General features: G+C 35.9%; 1 protein-coding gene across 1 annotated transcript in view; it reads right to left on the bottom strand.

Annotated features, from left to right (window-relative positions):
• Positions 1-608: 608 nt before the first annotated feature.
• The window catches only part of LOC107720650 (leucine-rich repeat transmembrane neuronal protein 4-like), a 108,445-nt gene continuing 93,590 nt past the window's right edge, over positions 609-15,463 (bottom strand). Inside the window, exon 3 of the mRNA XM_016528416.1 lies at positions 609-1,416. Within this exon, the coding sequence (XP_016383902.1) occupies positions 1,078-1,416 (339 nt within the window). The 3' untranslated portion in view covers positions 609-1,077. The remainder of the gene's footprint in view (positions 1,417-15,463) is intronic.

Below are 15,463 nucleotides of genomic sequence, written 5' to 3' on the forward strand. Positions count from 1 at the left end.
ACCTTTTTGAAAACAGTCATATTTTTCACAACTGGCGAAGAAATTACACACTTCAGCTTTTAAACTTAAATCACACATACACACTCACAAGCAAACACACATACACGATCTAGTCGACACGTAGCCTTCAAAATACAAAGCTTGATGTTTTTCACTCTGCATTTCAGTACTGAATTCTGCAGAATTGAAAATCAGTCGTAAACTCCAGCGGCCCGCACATTACAGTATGCATTAGACACATACTGATTAGTTTGATTACATTTTGAAAAGAAACACAAGCTATATGTACATCTAAAGAAGCTTGATCTTTGGTACATGTGCATGCTGAAAGACCTTGCCCTGTGAACCTTCATTTCGGTTTAAATGAATGCTTTTTTTAATACTCAAGAGATCTTTCATCTGACATGCTCATGTCTAGACAGATCTTTCGTTTTAATCAAATAATGACAGCATTTATGAGCACTCCCTGGCAACTAAATGAAAATAACAGCGAGAGGCCTTTGAGCTCTGGTGAGCAGTAATTTGTTTCTTTTCGTTCTCTCGTTCTCACACTCTCTCCCATGTCAAAAAAAACAAAAACAAAAAAAAACTTGTTTATTGCACATTCCTATTCATTCTTCACTCAGCATGGGAGAATCACCATTATCTACTCCTCAGAGAAGGCGTCCTGTAGCGTCAGAACAGAGCGAGGGCTGAATGAAACCAAAGCCACGTTTAACATCTCATGCGTGTTGCACTGGATTCCAATTTGCCATTGAGCAGAACGGGGACAACAAAATGTGTGCGGGCCTTTGATGCAGAACAAAGAAAAGATGGAAAAAAACAAATGGGATCCCATTTTCCAGGATACACTACACTCCACAATGGAAATGTACCGTATGCCAGATCCTTGTGTCCTCCAGCGACGTCGTGGGAATGTTTTTCACTTCTCTATATTCGAGAGAAACAGTTAGCGCGCAGCAGTATGCACAGTTTTCGGATGCACTGCTGCGTTAATGCCGGCAGAATGTGGATCACCACCCAGGCACAGCCTCTTTTGAAATTACCCTTCATGACTTGCTTTGCGAGCGGGGGCCGTTAGCGTCTAAAAGTGAGGGTGCTGGTGGAACGTTCTGTTGTTGGATAGTTTATGGAGCGTTCTGTGGTGGGGTAAGGGATGCTGGGCCCCTCCACAGGCGCTCTCTGGCTGGGTGGGGAGCAGGGTCCTGCGGTGCCCGTGTTGATGGTGGGCACTGCCGGTAGGGCCACTGTCTGGATGGTGCTCCTCTCGCGGGGGGGAAGCTCCTCCAGCCCCTCCAGGCTTTGCGGCGGACCCTCATAGCTCATGTTGAGCCGCAGGGGTTGATGGGCCTGGCAGTAGTCCACTATAGGCTGCTCGTACCTGTAGAAGGTCAGAGTGCTCATCTGGTGAGGGACCTGTGGGGGGTAAAGCAGAGAGAGAAAGAATGAGCTGAAGATCCCTAATTAGAATAATTAAGTCATTAACAGCCATTAAATCATCATTAAAAGGATAGTTCATTCAAAAATGAACATTTTTTCATTATTCACTCATGTCAGTGTATGACTTTCGTTCTTCTGTAGGACACAAAAAGGAGAAATTTTGAAGATTGTGCTGGTCGCTCTTTTCCATGCAATTACAATTAACGACGTCTGAATTAATTATTAAAGAATTAATGCATTAACGTTTCATTGAAATCAGATTCAAAAGAACGGTTTGTTCACGAATTGGCAAACAACAGTGAATTTTCAGTGAATAATGACTTACATTTTGGTCTTTATTTCATCACACAAAGCTATTGTATGACTCTGTGTGAGTCATATGGACCCTTTTTTTATGCTTTTTTTTTTAGCTTGACAGCCCATGTCCTCATTCTCAGAAGTCAGAAGTCAGAAAGAGCTTTATTGCCAAGTATGTTTATACACACAAGGAATTTTGTGTATATTTCGATTTCCTTTATGGAAAAAGCAATCAGGATATACATCAAAAATTCACCTACAGTATTGTGTTCCAAGGATGAATAAAGTCATACAGGTTTGGACCAACATGTAGCTGACATTTGTCATTTTTGGGTGAACTATCCCTTTAATTAGAGTAATTAAACCACCCCCTCACCACAAGAGTCATTAAATAGTCATAAAATATCTCCGATAATGATTCTACCACCAAGAGACATGCACACACACAGAGTTCATTCCAACATCCCTCCTTCACACATCGTTCTCAGCCCACTCGCGACTTCCTCTTTAAGCTCTGCTTCCGTCTGCATTTAGAAGCTGCCTCGTGGCGCCGCGTTTTCAAAGAGGCACCGCGCTGGTAGGGGTAATAGCTTTTTACACCGAGTGCAAACCCAGCATCTGTCTTGCTTCCCAGTGTGTGTGCCGTGCTCACTGGTGACTCACTCTGTGTATACACAAGAGGCAGAGCACACACACACACACACACACACACACACACGATGCCCCGCACAGGCTGCTGCAGCTATTCCTATGATAAGTGACACTAGCAAATATGCCTTTCCTTTTCATGCCGTGACTCCGGGAGAGTCACTGTGGAGAAACATGCCACATGTGGCTGCCTCATATGTACTGCAAAACTTTTTTTTTTTCCATAAAACATTCAAAAATACTGATCATGTAAACATCATTACAACAAGATAAAAGCACTTTATTTAAAAAGTACTTTCTAAATTTACTTTATAGAACAAAGAGGTTTTCAGAGAACAAATTATCCAACAAAATTCAATGCAGTTTATGCTTCTAAAATCTAAAATCTAAAAAAAGTGATTGAATCTTTCTTTTGAGCTTTTCAAAGAACCAATGGTAACATTTTTTTAACTTTAGTTAATGCATTAACTAACATAAACTATTAATGAACAATACATATTTACAGCATTTATTAACTTTTGTTAATATTAGTTAAAAAATGTTCATTTTCATGTCAGTTTACAGTGCATTATCTCTGCTAACAGATACAAATTTGGACATTAGAAATGTATGTATATATAGTAAATTAGGGCTGCACGATAAATCGCATGCGATATTTAACGCGCATCTTATCAGTAAAGCCGCTTCTGTAATGTTCAGATCAACATTAACTAAAACCAATAAATGCTGTAGAAGTATTGTTCATTCTTAGTTCATGTTAATTAATGTAGTTAACTAATGTTAACAAATGAAACTTTTAATGTAAAGTGTTAGCAAACCAATTTATCCACTTCACAACCTGAACAATTGGTTAATGAATCAAACTGATTCGTTCAACAACATAATTTGGTTCTGTTCCTTACAAAAGTCTATCATCTGACTTCAGCAGTCTTGAAATATAGCATTTGGCATTTATGTTCTTCATTTATGGTGCTTTTTACTATCATTTTTGGAGCTTGACAGCCTTGGCTACTATAAACTGGCTTCATATGGAAAATAATCGATTTAGTTCCAGAGAAAGAAGACTAAAGAATGAAGAAGGACGGATTTAGATTTTTTAGTTCAATCAATCAATCCATCCATCCATCCATCCATCCATCCATCCATCAATCAATCTTTAATAAAACACTATTCAACACAATCTTACTTCAAGTAAATTTATCTTATTTCAACACTTTCACTCACACATTATTTCCCCCCAAAAAAGCAAAAGATTAAAAAGATATTTTCACAGTGTTCTCATCCCTCACACCATCACACACACACACGAAAACACATAGACAAAACATGCTGAAATGAGTCGCCACATATTTCCACTGAACAACCAGAGTTCATTGCTTTTAAAGGAGCGAATTAGTGAACGCTTAGAGATAGTGAAGAGCAACCCGAGCGTGATTACCGTCAGCGAGCACTAAGTGAATGTTAGTGACAAGAGAGCTCTGCCGGTGTGACAGACGAAGAGGTTTTACAAAGAGACTCCTGACAGGAAGCAAAATAAATAAACAACGTCAAATGCAGGGCCGACTCTCAAGTGATAATGAGATGCGTTGTGTCAGCGGTTCGGGTTTAAAGCTCTTTGTATGCCACAATTAATCCACTTCCCCATATTCCCCTGAGCAGAGCGAAAGGCTTTTTGCATGGGCACCAGCAGAATACACAGCTACTTAAAAAACTGCTTTACTTAGAGTGTCATGGGATTTGTTAAGAGGAAATGAATAGTCATATACTGTAGGGTCACTACAAGGGATGCCAAAAGTACTAAAGCCAATACTAAAATGTGAAAAGCGATTTTATACAATGACATGCCTGTTTGTGTTTGTGTTTATATGTATGTGAAAAACAGTTACGAGATACGGCAATGCAGTAAAGCATGCAAATAATAAAATCGGATATGCACAGTATATATATATATATATATATATATATACACACACACACACACATATATATATATACAGTGGGTACGGAAAGTATTCAGACCCCCTTAAATTTTTCACTCTTTGTTATATTGCAGCCATTTGCTAAAATCATTTAAGTTAATTTTTTTTCCTCATTAATGTACACACAGCACCCCATATTGACAGAAAAACACAGAATTGTTGACATCTTTGCAGATTTATTAAAAAAGAAAAACTGAAAAATGCTCAGTATTTAGTAGAAGCACCCATTTGATCTAATACAGCCATGAGTCTTTTTGGGAAAGATGCAACAAGTTTAAAGATCTGTGCTTTAGGTCTTAATGCAGTTTAACAGACCTGCTGCTGTCTGTTATGTTTTTTTAATATTAATCAAACAACAATATTGACAAGAAAAAAAGATAAAGTGCTTACTGATGTTGGCTGGATAACTGTAGTAGTTTTAAGTCTCTACAATCAAATATGAACACAAAAATCAGGCCTAAAGAAAACAAAATAATGAATTTACACATTTTAATTACAGGCTTGCTTTTCATTTAAACTCCAGCAGCATCCGATATTCATGCATTGTATCTAATAATCATGCAGTGAAGACTGTGCCAATAATTTAAGTAGTTTATTTTTACATTTGATTACTTGAATACTTGAATCTGCTTTTACATAAAACTTTAAGCACTGTTGACTTCATTTGTTCTGTTGCTTATAATTGATTCTGTTGACTGGTTACTTAAATAATTACTTGGATTACGTGATGCAATGTTTATTTAATTGAGAAAAGCTGAAAACAGATAACAGTTGTGTTAATAAGGGAATGGTTTTGGTAATTGGTTATCGGCAGATGATGATAATCAAAAAATAGCAAATATACACTAATTAATTGTCTGATACAGTATATCAGTCCAGTTGGCAACATCAATCACAAAGAAACAGCAATTGTATAAAAACACAGGAAGAGGCTGTGATCTGAGCTATTAAGGGTTGGCAGAAGATCTTCTTGTATTTTATGAGTCATCGGGGTGTTTAGGACACAGGTGGGTCGAATCTTCAGTCTATGAGGACCCTCATAAACATCAAAAGGTGCCAGGGTAAAAAGAGAGGAGCGCTTGCCAAAATCCAAACCATTGCCCCAGGTGGCTTGGAAAAATAGAAAATAAATGAGAAAGAGAGGGAATCATTGTTGTCAAAATGAAAGAACCTTCACAAAGAACCTTTTTTTGTGTGTGTTCAATAGATGACAACAATGAAGAACATTTATATTAAAAAATAAAAAGTAAAAACAGTATTAATGTGAAATTTCATAATTTATATAAACTGGTTTCTTTTAAAAAATGTTATATATTCTTGTGTTGTAAAGCTGCATTTTCAGCATCCTTACTCCAGTCTTTAGTCTCACATGATCCTTCAGAAATCATTCTAATATGCTGATTTGATTATCAAGAAACATTTCTTACTCAATGTTGAAAATAGTTATGCTGCTTAATATTTTTGTTGTAACGATACATTTTTTCAGGATTCTTTGATGAATAGAAAGAACAGCTATTAAAATATTTTATAAACAATGTAAACATCACAGTAACTCTATTACTTTTGATTAATTTGATCCTTGCTGAAAAAAAAGACCCAAAATTTTGGAACAGCAAAAGTTGTACATATTGTATATTAAAATGCCAACAAACCCCTGAATTTTGAAAGCATTTAAAGTAAAAAAAAACAAACACAACAGTGATTTCCTATGACAGTCCTCCTCCTTTAGGTGGTTGTAGTGGAGTGGTTAAAACATGTTTGGCTATTTTCTAAGCAAAGGTGTAGCAAGCTTTCCATTCTGATTACAAAGACAAACTATTTTGTTTATGTGGAATAGCATACACAAATGAATTAGGATTCATTAAGAAAGTAAATGGTCAATTTTGAGTTGCTGTTAACTGTAAGTATCTATTCTGATGAAGTGGCAAGGTCACATTGTGCTGAGTTATAGTGTGTGTCAGAGGTAAAGTGCGGTCAACTGAGAAGGCAAATATTTAGTCCAGGATGTTCATGCTACTGTGAACGCAGTGGACTATGCAAATGGACAGACATATAAATGATAAACAGGGTGAATCCCATATATTGAGGCAAACACAATGTTCAATGAGAGTCAAACCTTTCTAATGAGCACTCATTGATACTCCTTCACTCTCTCCTGCTCAAATTAACTCCATTAAGCTACGTTTACTTTTGACACTGTAGATGCTCATTGGGTAAGTTCCATACCCACACACACACACACACACACACACACACACACTCACTCTCACTCACACACACTCACTTCTCTCTCATAGCTATTCATTCCTTTGGCCACTCCTAACTGATCTTCAGTGAAGTTGCATCGATTAATTATAATATATTAACTACTAACTGTTTCAGTGAATTCTGAACAGCGTGGGGACATAAATCTAACCTTAATGTGTGTGTGTGTGAGAGAGAGAGAGAGAGAAAGGGTGTGTGACAAGTCATAACTACACCTTTCAGCACGGTGACAGATGTGGACCTTAGTCAGGGTAGACACTATATTTAATTTCACACAAATGAAAAATGGCTAAGGGACAGACGTACAGTCCGTTCAATGGGTTTCCCTGTCTTAAAGGAACAGCTCAACCAGAGCGGGTGCCATATACAGAATTGCGGGTTAATGACATGATGCTAATTTTTAATTAATTTATTCAAAACTGCATTCATTCATAAGTACAATGAGTTGAATACACCTCATCTATGATGGACATGTTTTAATTACTGCATTAAAATTAATTTAGAAAGTCACAAATATTAAGTTTTTTGGGGGAAGTGTTGGCCTAATGGTTAGAGAGTTGGACTCGTAACCCAAAGGTTGCGGGTTCGAGTCTCGTACCGGCAGGGATTGTAGGTGGGGGGAGTGAATGTACAGCGCTCTCTCCCACCTTCAATACCACGACTGAGGTGCCCTAGCATAAAAAATGGCTGCCCACTGCTCCGGGTGTGTGTTCACGGTGTGTGTGTTCACTGCTGTGTGTGTGCACTTAGGATGGGTTAAATGCAGAGCACTATTTCCTAGTATGGGTCACCATACTTGGCCACATGTCACGTCACTTTTAATATTAGGGTGACACAACTGTCCTGATAACATAATGAAGAAAAAAGCCTAATTAAAAGAATAAAACCTTGTTAAAATTTGGCATCTATTATTATTTTATAGGGGGAAAAATCAAGAAAACCGTTCGCTGCTTACTAAAGATTAAACAACAAATAAACATTTGTCACACAAAACACATAGAAAAATAAAATAAAATAATAAAATAATAAAAATAAAATCAAGTACAATACCATTCAAAAGTTTGGGGTCTGTAAGATGTTTTAATGTTTTTGAAAGCTGTTTTGAAATACTATTGCAATTTAAATGAAATGTTTTCGATTTGAATATATTTAAAAATCCTTTTTAAATCCGTCAGAATCCTAAATCCGATCATGCTGTTTTGGTGCTCAAGAAACATTTATTATTAGTACTGTTGAAAACAGCTGCTTAATATTTTTGTGAAAACTGTGGTACTCTTTTCAGGATTCTTTGATGAACAAAAAGTTCAACAGAAAATCTTGGACATTCTTATGGGTCATTGACCCTTATATTTCAAAGGTCTTTTGGCATGTTTTGTTTAGGCTTATAGTACACTAGTCAAACTTTTTATTGTTGTTCATGTTTTGTACGACACATCATCAGTCATCTGCTACTGCTTGAAAACAAACCCATAAAGCCTTTGGATGAAGTTTAAATGCCTTCTATTCAGCGTCTGTCATGAATCTGTTCTGTGCTTTTATTTGGAGTGGTATATTGTGATGTTTCTTAACTCACTGTCTCCTGCCTCATTACCCAGATGACAACACCACGGCAAACTACAGTCAAACGCTGGGCTGTTTGTCCATTACGGGTGACTGTGACAGCAGGAACTCATCAGTATGTGAGGGACATGGTGTCTTTGCCACTTCTGTTTATTCAGAGCTTAACAGGGAATTCTTGTGCCCTGGCCACTAGTTATGCAAATAAGCTTGCATAGCATATTAAAGCCATACAGTCAAGCTAACACTTTGATTTGCTGCACGCTGCTGGCCTTAAAAGCATGCCAACTAGCTGACAGCGACGACTAATAGATTGCCCGCCAATCTCCGTAAGGAATGTATAGGATTCATTTTTCCCAATGTTCAGGCCAAAACCTTTCTATTACCAGAAACATTACTGCAGTGCATTTGCAGTGCATTCATGCAGGAGGAAAATCAGTGCAACAATGTATTTACCATGTCTAAGAGGCTAAACAAGGCGAAAGACATTCACCATCTGTATGCATGAGTCATCCTGCTATAGCTAAGCGTGCGCAGTATAGAATACGCTAGATCTTTAGTTAATAAGATGACAAGTACAATAAGCAATATTGCTTATGTTTCCAAGCACAGCCTGCATATAATTGAAAAATGCACGACTACATGAGAGAGGATGTTCAGACACATTGTGCAGTTGCGATTGTGTTGCAATTGTTACAAATTGTAATTTTCTGTCATTAATTATTCTTCTGTATGTTGCACAGAAGAGTAATTGTTATTGAACAACTGGACAAAAAGGACTAAATATATAAATAAAGAGACTAAATAAAAGGACTGAAAAAGTAAATAAATAAAAGGACTAAATAAATACATATGTGAATAAATAAATAAAACGACAAACTAAATAAGTAAATAAATAAATAAATGACAACATAACTAACTAACTAACTAACTAAATAAAATATGAAATAAAAGGACTAAATAATTGAATGAATGAATAAATAAAATGACTAAAAAAATAAATTAAAGAACTAAAAAAATAAATAAAGGACTACATAAATAGATAAGTAAATAAAAGGACTGAATGAATATATAAATAAAACAAATAAAAGAACTATATAAAAACATGTACATAGACAATCAACAGATTTTAAGTGGTATTAAGTGGTATAAAGCCGTATAATAATGTGTATAAAACAAGTAATTGTAAGGTAGTTTATAATAAGAAATACTGTAAAGAGACATTGTGAGACATTGTGAGACAAGTTTCAGTTCTCAGGTGTAAAAATGAGAAACAAAATCACAATTAAAAAAAGAAAAAAAAAAGAAAAAAAAGTGCAGTTGTGATATATAATTTCACAAGTGTAATACATAAATTCACAATATATATATATATATATATAAGACAAATGCAGTCACAAAAAGAAATAAAGTACAAATCTTGAGAAATAAAGCAGCAATTGTGAAACACAATCACAATTTATAAAAAATAAAATCTAAATGAAAATATAAGAAGTCGAAACTGTGAGATATTAAAAGCAACATTACTTTATTGAGATTAATAAACACCAGTAATGTCAAAACAGCATTGGTCCAACATGTGTAACTAAATGTTATGTGATCCTTTTAAATTCTGAATGCGAATAAAGGCTAAAGGTTATCTTTATCATGGAATGTCTTAATGTTTCTCACACAAGTCATATGGACTATTTATATGGTGCAACACGTTTTTTAATTTTTTGTCATTTTTGGAAGTTGACAGCCTCTAGGCCCTATGAACTACTGTAAGGCAAGAGTTGCGTAATGAGTCTTTAGACATTTCTACTTTTTTGTTCCGTGGAAAACACGAGGGAGAGAAAATAACAACAGAATCGTCATTTCTCGGTGAACTATCACTTTTAGTTTGTTTACCAAAGCAGCAAACAGACACCATGCAGGGCAGGATGCGCAGTTACAAATTATCTTCACAATGGTTTGGCAGAAGTATTTTTTGTCACTGTCAGGAGAGTTTAAATCGTCCCTTATAGGGCTTAAAAGAGTTTGCATGCACGTGCGTGCGAGTGTTGCATCAGGGTGCGTGGACATTTAATGTGGCTTGTGCTGTGTAGAGGAAGATGACACAGATGTTGCAGAGGGAACCCATGTGACACTAAAGACACCAGACACACTTTCAGTGAAGTGAAACACATGAGTTCGCCTGAGCAGCTTGAAATTTAAACAGGGGAAGAACATGTTTAAGAGAGAAAAGGGAAATTGGAGCTGAAGTAACTATGACAAGTGTTTGTTTTCCATTTATATAACAGATGAACTCATACATTATCTGTCAGAAAACTGAAAGGCATATCTGCATTTTTCCAATAAAGGTCTGTGCACTGATCTTTGGGAAATGTTGGCGTAGTTGGTGTACAGTGGCATTCTTAAAGAAATAATTCACCCAAAAATGAAAATGTACTCACCCTCAGGCCATCCAAGATATAGATGAGTTTATTTTGTCATCAGAACATTTTGAGAAATTTAGCATTGCATCACTTGCTCACCAATGGATCCTCTGCAGTGAATGGGTGCCGTCAGAATGAGATTTCAAACAACAATTTTCCTACAAAATTGACATATTTACTCACTCTCAGGTCATTCCTCTATTTCAGTTGACTGGAAATTTATTGTAATCAGTATTTCTTTTCACCCAAAATTAAAATACTGTCAGTTTTTACATTATGTTGTTCCAAACCTGTATCCTTTGAAGAGGTTAGCTTCGTCTGCACACCCAAAACTGCTGTGTCCATCCGTCCGAATCTACTTTCATTTTCACTCTGTCTAGCTGATGAACCTTTCCAAAAAGTAAAAAGGATTTTTGGCTCCGTGGCGGCCGCCCCTGTCAACTTTTAATCAGGGATATTGAAAAGGAGTGTGTGAACGGGCCTTTTTAAGCCGGGGCTAATCAGACACGCCTCCGTGAACTGGACCGAAGCCAGGCCTGTGTGAAGACCTCGCTCTGTCTCTGCCTTTGTTTCTTTCCCTTCTACTTTCTCTCTCCCGTCTGATTTCATTTCAGAGAGGCAGATTATCTGAAATGAGGCATTCTATCTGGAAAAGAGCACTCAGGATAAGCCTTTACTGAAGATGCTTCTGTTTGAAAAGGATCGATGCGGATTGTCTCTCCCTGCTGTGCATCTAAGTCCTGGATTTCTACTTTAAGGTGCTCTTGAGAAAAAAATACAAAGAATTGACTGCTCTTTTGGTAAATAGACAAATCCTTAATTCTAATAAATTGAGCTGTAGACAACAGGTTCTGCTCTGCCGCCGAATCTTCTTAAAACACATCGGTTTTATTTATGTGTCTATTTAGCATGCTGCTCTCCACCTCTATTCAAGTGTCAGCCTCAGGCGGTACGCCCACAACCTGTTCATTGACATTGTCTGATGCAAATTGCACACAAAAATGGTATGAAACCACTAATTATGATCTGATTGGCTGTTGCTACGCATCTTCATCTTAAAGGTAAAAGGTGTACAGTAATTTTCTTTTCTCCAAATGGAATCACAAAAATAGTGAGTGTTTTCCAATATACAGAAGCCCACCGAGGTCATGCGTATTAATGTATTGTTTTCTCAAGATCACAATTTATTGTATAGCTGTTTGCTGTTACTAGTAGAGCAAGAACTTCACAGCTCACCTGTAAAATGTAATAAAAAATGTAAAAATTAATTGAAAACTCAATTCATTTTAAAAATTTTTATTAAACTTTTTATTACATTTTACAGAGAAAATGTATGTTTTAGGTGCTCTAACTTGATTTTTAATCACTTTTAATCACTTTTTTCAACTCGCTTAAATGTTATCACACTATCAAAATAAAGTAACCTACAAGTAATCCACACAACTTCAGTCGATCAATGTCTTGTGAAGCAAAAAGGTGCATGTTTGTAAGAAACAAATCATTAACTTATTGGAGTATGGACACTCATGCTGACGGCACCCATTCACTGCAGAGGATCCATTGGTGAGCTATGGTAAGTAATGTAATGCCAAATTCTGCCAAATTGGTTCCGATGAAGAAACAAACTCAGTAAAACATTAATGAATCACAAAACGATTAATGAAACAGCAAAAATGTAAAAATTACCATTCATCAACTATATCATCAATCCATTGTTTTCAGCAAAATTGTCATAATTAATAAACTGTTTGTTTATAACCATAAAAGCTGTGACAACTTGTCCTGGCCTGACACATACTGTACAAAACATAAGAACACAATTCAACCTTTTAGTTCAAACCTTCCTTTATACTATATTTCACTTTTGTTTAAATGTATATCATTCTGGTTATTGTGTCTAACCAACAGCTAAAGCAGAAAGTTTGTCTGGGAAGACAGAATTCACAAAAAATATATAAGATCTAGCCCTGGACTCCCTATATCTATTTTTAATTTGATACATTTGACAAAATACTTTTTTCTCAGTAATGTAATTTTCCATCAAGTTATAACCCACCCATTAGAAAAACCTCTCTGATACCATATAAACAATATCATTTGCACCACAGACACACATACGCACCTTCAATGTTCTAAATCAGCCCACTTTCATTTACAGATTACCAAGATTCAAAGGGTTGGAGAGGTGTACAACTGATATGTAATTATATTCCGGTGTAATATCTCTCCCACTCTCCTTGCCTGGTGTGTGATTACATTAGCAGAAAGCTGCAGTGCTGTTCTGCTCTGCCTGCTGTGGTGTTGAGTTTGTTACCTTCAACATGTGCGTGTTCCTGTGTGTGTACTCGTTCATGGTGCGTCTAGACCACTAATCTAAATTAAAACGATAACAACAACTCATTTAGCAGTAATTAAGATAGATTGTACAGTATACCATTAATGATGGGGCGTATGCAGAAATAATTAACACAATGTAGGAATGAGGAGAAAAAACACCTTACAGGCCAGTCTATGGAAGCAGTGAAATGTCATACACTTATAATGATGATGGCATATAATTGGGGTATGGGAAATTTTTATATCAAAGTAAAGGAATAACTCACAATATAGTAATATTCAACAAAATGAATGTTTTTATTTTGAATTACTTAGCAGCAAATGTCTTGTCTAGGCACCAGGGTTATTATGGTTAATAAACTAAAATAAAACACAAAAAATACTGGAAATAAAATAAACATATATATATATTTATTTCAGCTCATTGCCACAGCATCATTTCTCATTTTCTTTTAGTTAAGTTGAAGCACTTAAAAGAAAAAAGAAAAAACAAAACTGAACCTGAAATAAAAATGAGAAAGAATTTAAAATGAAATGAAAATGAAAATGAAAAATATAATAAAAACTAATTCAAAATATTGATAAAATTAGTATATCAATGACAGTTCTAGGAGACATAAGTTGCATAAAAATATGTAGATGGAAACCTGGGTGACACATTTAGACATTTTCATTAAGATTTTAGAAAGCCCACATTTGATATTAGAGTTAATAGAGCTGCATTGACAGTATTACATTTTAATTTTGGAATGTAAAATTAATTGTGCAAAATGATATATATATATATATTTTTTTTTTTTGGAAATTCTAATGGGATGAGCTTCATTTAAAAGTCACAGAATGCAAATAGATACAAATGGTCACACTACAATTGAATTCTACATTAATGCAGCAAATCACAATATCGCTGGGCAACTGAATTTATTTCCTGTTCTGAACTTGACTTTTGGGAAATTCTGATGGGATGAGCTTCATTTAAAAGTCACAGAATGCAAATAGATACAAATGGTCACACTACAATTGAATTCTACATTAATGCAGCAAATCACAATATCGCTGGGCAACTGAATTTATTTCCTGTTCTGAACTTGACTTGATGAACACTGCCATATCACTGGACTTTGATCCATAACATCAGAACAAATGTATGAAGTCCTATCTTCAAATACACATAGATGGAAGAGTAAACAAGCACTGCCATTTCCTGATTAAATTAGATTATGTCCCCTTTAGATTCTGAACTTTGCCATCTGACATTTGAGGTCATATTTGTGTGGATAAACCTCGTCACTGTATAAGAATTCAGATGTCTGGTGGTACAGTTTGTGTTGAATGTTTGGATCAGTATTGCTAATACAGACATACCAACCCATACTGCCTCTTACACTGAGCTCCTTATCAAAGTGGAGGCTGCACTGCTTTGATCTGATGTTCAGTGAGGAAGAGATAAGGACACCAGACCTTGAACTCAGGCTTATGGTGAGCAGATTGTGCCTTAGCAACTGTAAACATTTTAGAAACATACACCACTGCAATTACAGTGTTTATTCAGTGAAAGCTGAAAACGTTAAATAAAGTGGACTCTAATTTTCACATTCTTATAATCCTCATTTTCTGATTTCTGGCTCATCACCTCTTAAAATACTGCCAGTGATACTTTGAGCTGTTAAACAGTTACCGAGGAAATGGCACATCCATTTTCTCAAGATCAGGTCGAGGAAGTAGATTTTGAGTGGATTGCCTTTTAACAGATTGAACTTTTCTTCCTTTTTTGTTTGAAAATTGCTGCCTTTCGAAGCCTGACTGCTGAAAGGCAGATGCAAATTTAAAGGAATAATTCATCCAAAAACGACAACTTGCTGAAAATTTACTCACCCTCAGGCCATTGAAGATGTAGGAGAGTTTGTTTCATCATTAAAACAGATTTGGAGAAATTTTGCATTACATCACGTGCTCGCCAATAGATCCTCTACAGTGAATGGGTGCCGTCAGAATGAGAGTCCCAACAGCTGATAAAAAACATCACAATAATTCACAAGTAATCTAGTCCATCAGTTAATGTCTTGTGAAGTGAAAAGCTGCGTGTTTCCATTCAAACCAATGCTTCTCACTAAAATATAGGTCATTTTTCCATATTGCTGTTGTTTTCTCCAGCTGTCTCAGTTGTTTCATCTGAATCAGGAGAGACATATGCACAGATCAAGCACTGTTTACAGTGTTTATAGTCCAAGACAGTTCTAAACAATTATGTTGGTGCATTTTGATGTGAGAGGACAACAGGAGATGGAATTTTTCACTGGAGGAAACATTATTATGGATTAGTTTGATCAGAAGTAACACTTTAAATGGAAAACACCTTAATGATGGATTTATGTATTTATTTATTTTTACAAACAACTGGACTGGATTCGTGTGGATTACCTATGAATTATTTTATCAGCAGTTCTGGTGGCACCCATTCACTGCAGATAAATCCACTGGTAAGCAAGTGATGTAATGCTAAATTTCTCCAAATCTGTTCCG

This window comes from Sinocyclocheilus rhinocerous, unplaced genomic scaffold, assembly GCF_001515625.1.
Source record: "Sinocyclocheilus rhinocerous isolate Xijiao unplaced genomic scaffold, SAMN03320098_v1.1 scaffold132, whole genome shotgun sequence".
Lineage (NCBI taxonomy): Eukaryota > Metazoa > Chordata > Actinopteri > Cypriniformes > Cyprinidae > Sinocyclocheilus > Sinocyclocheilus rhinocerous.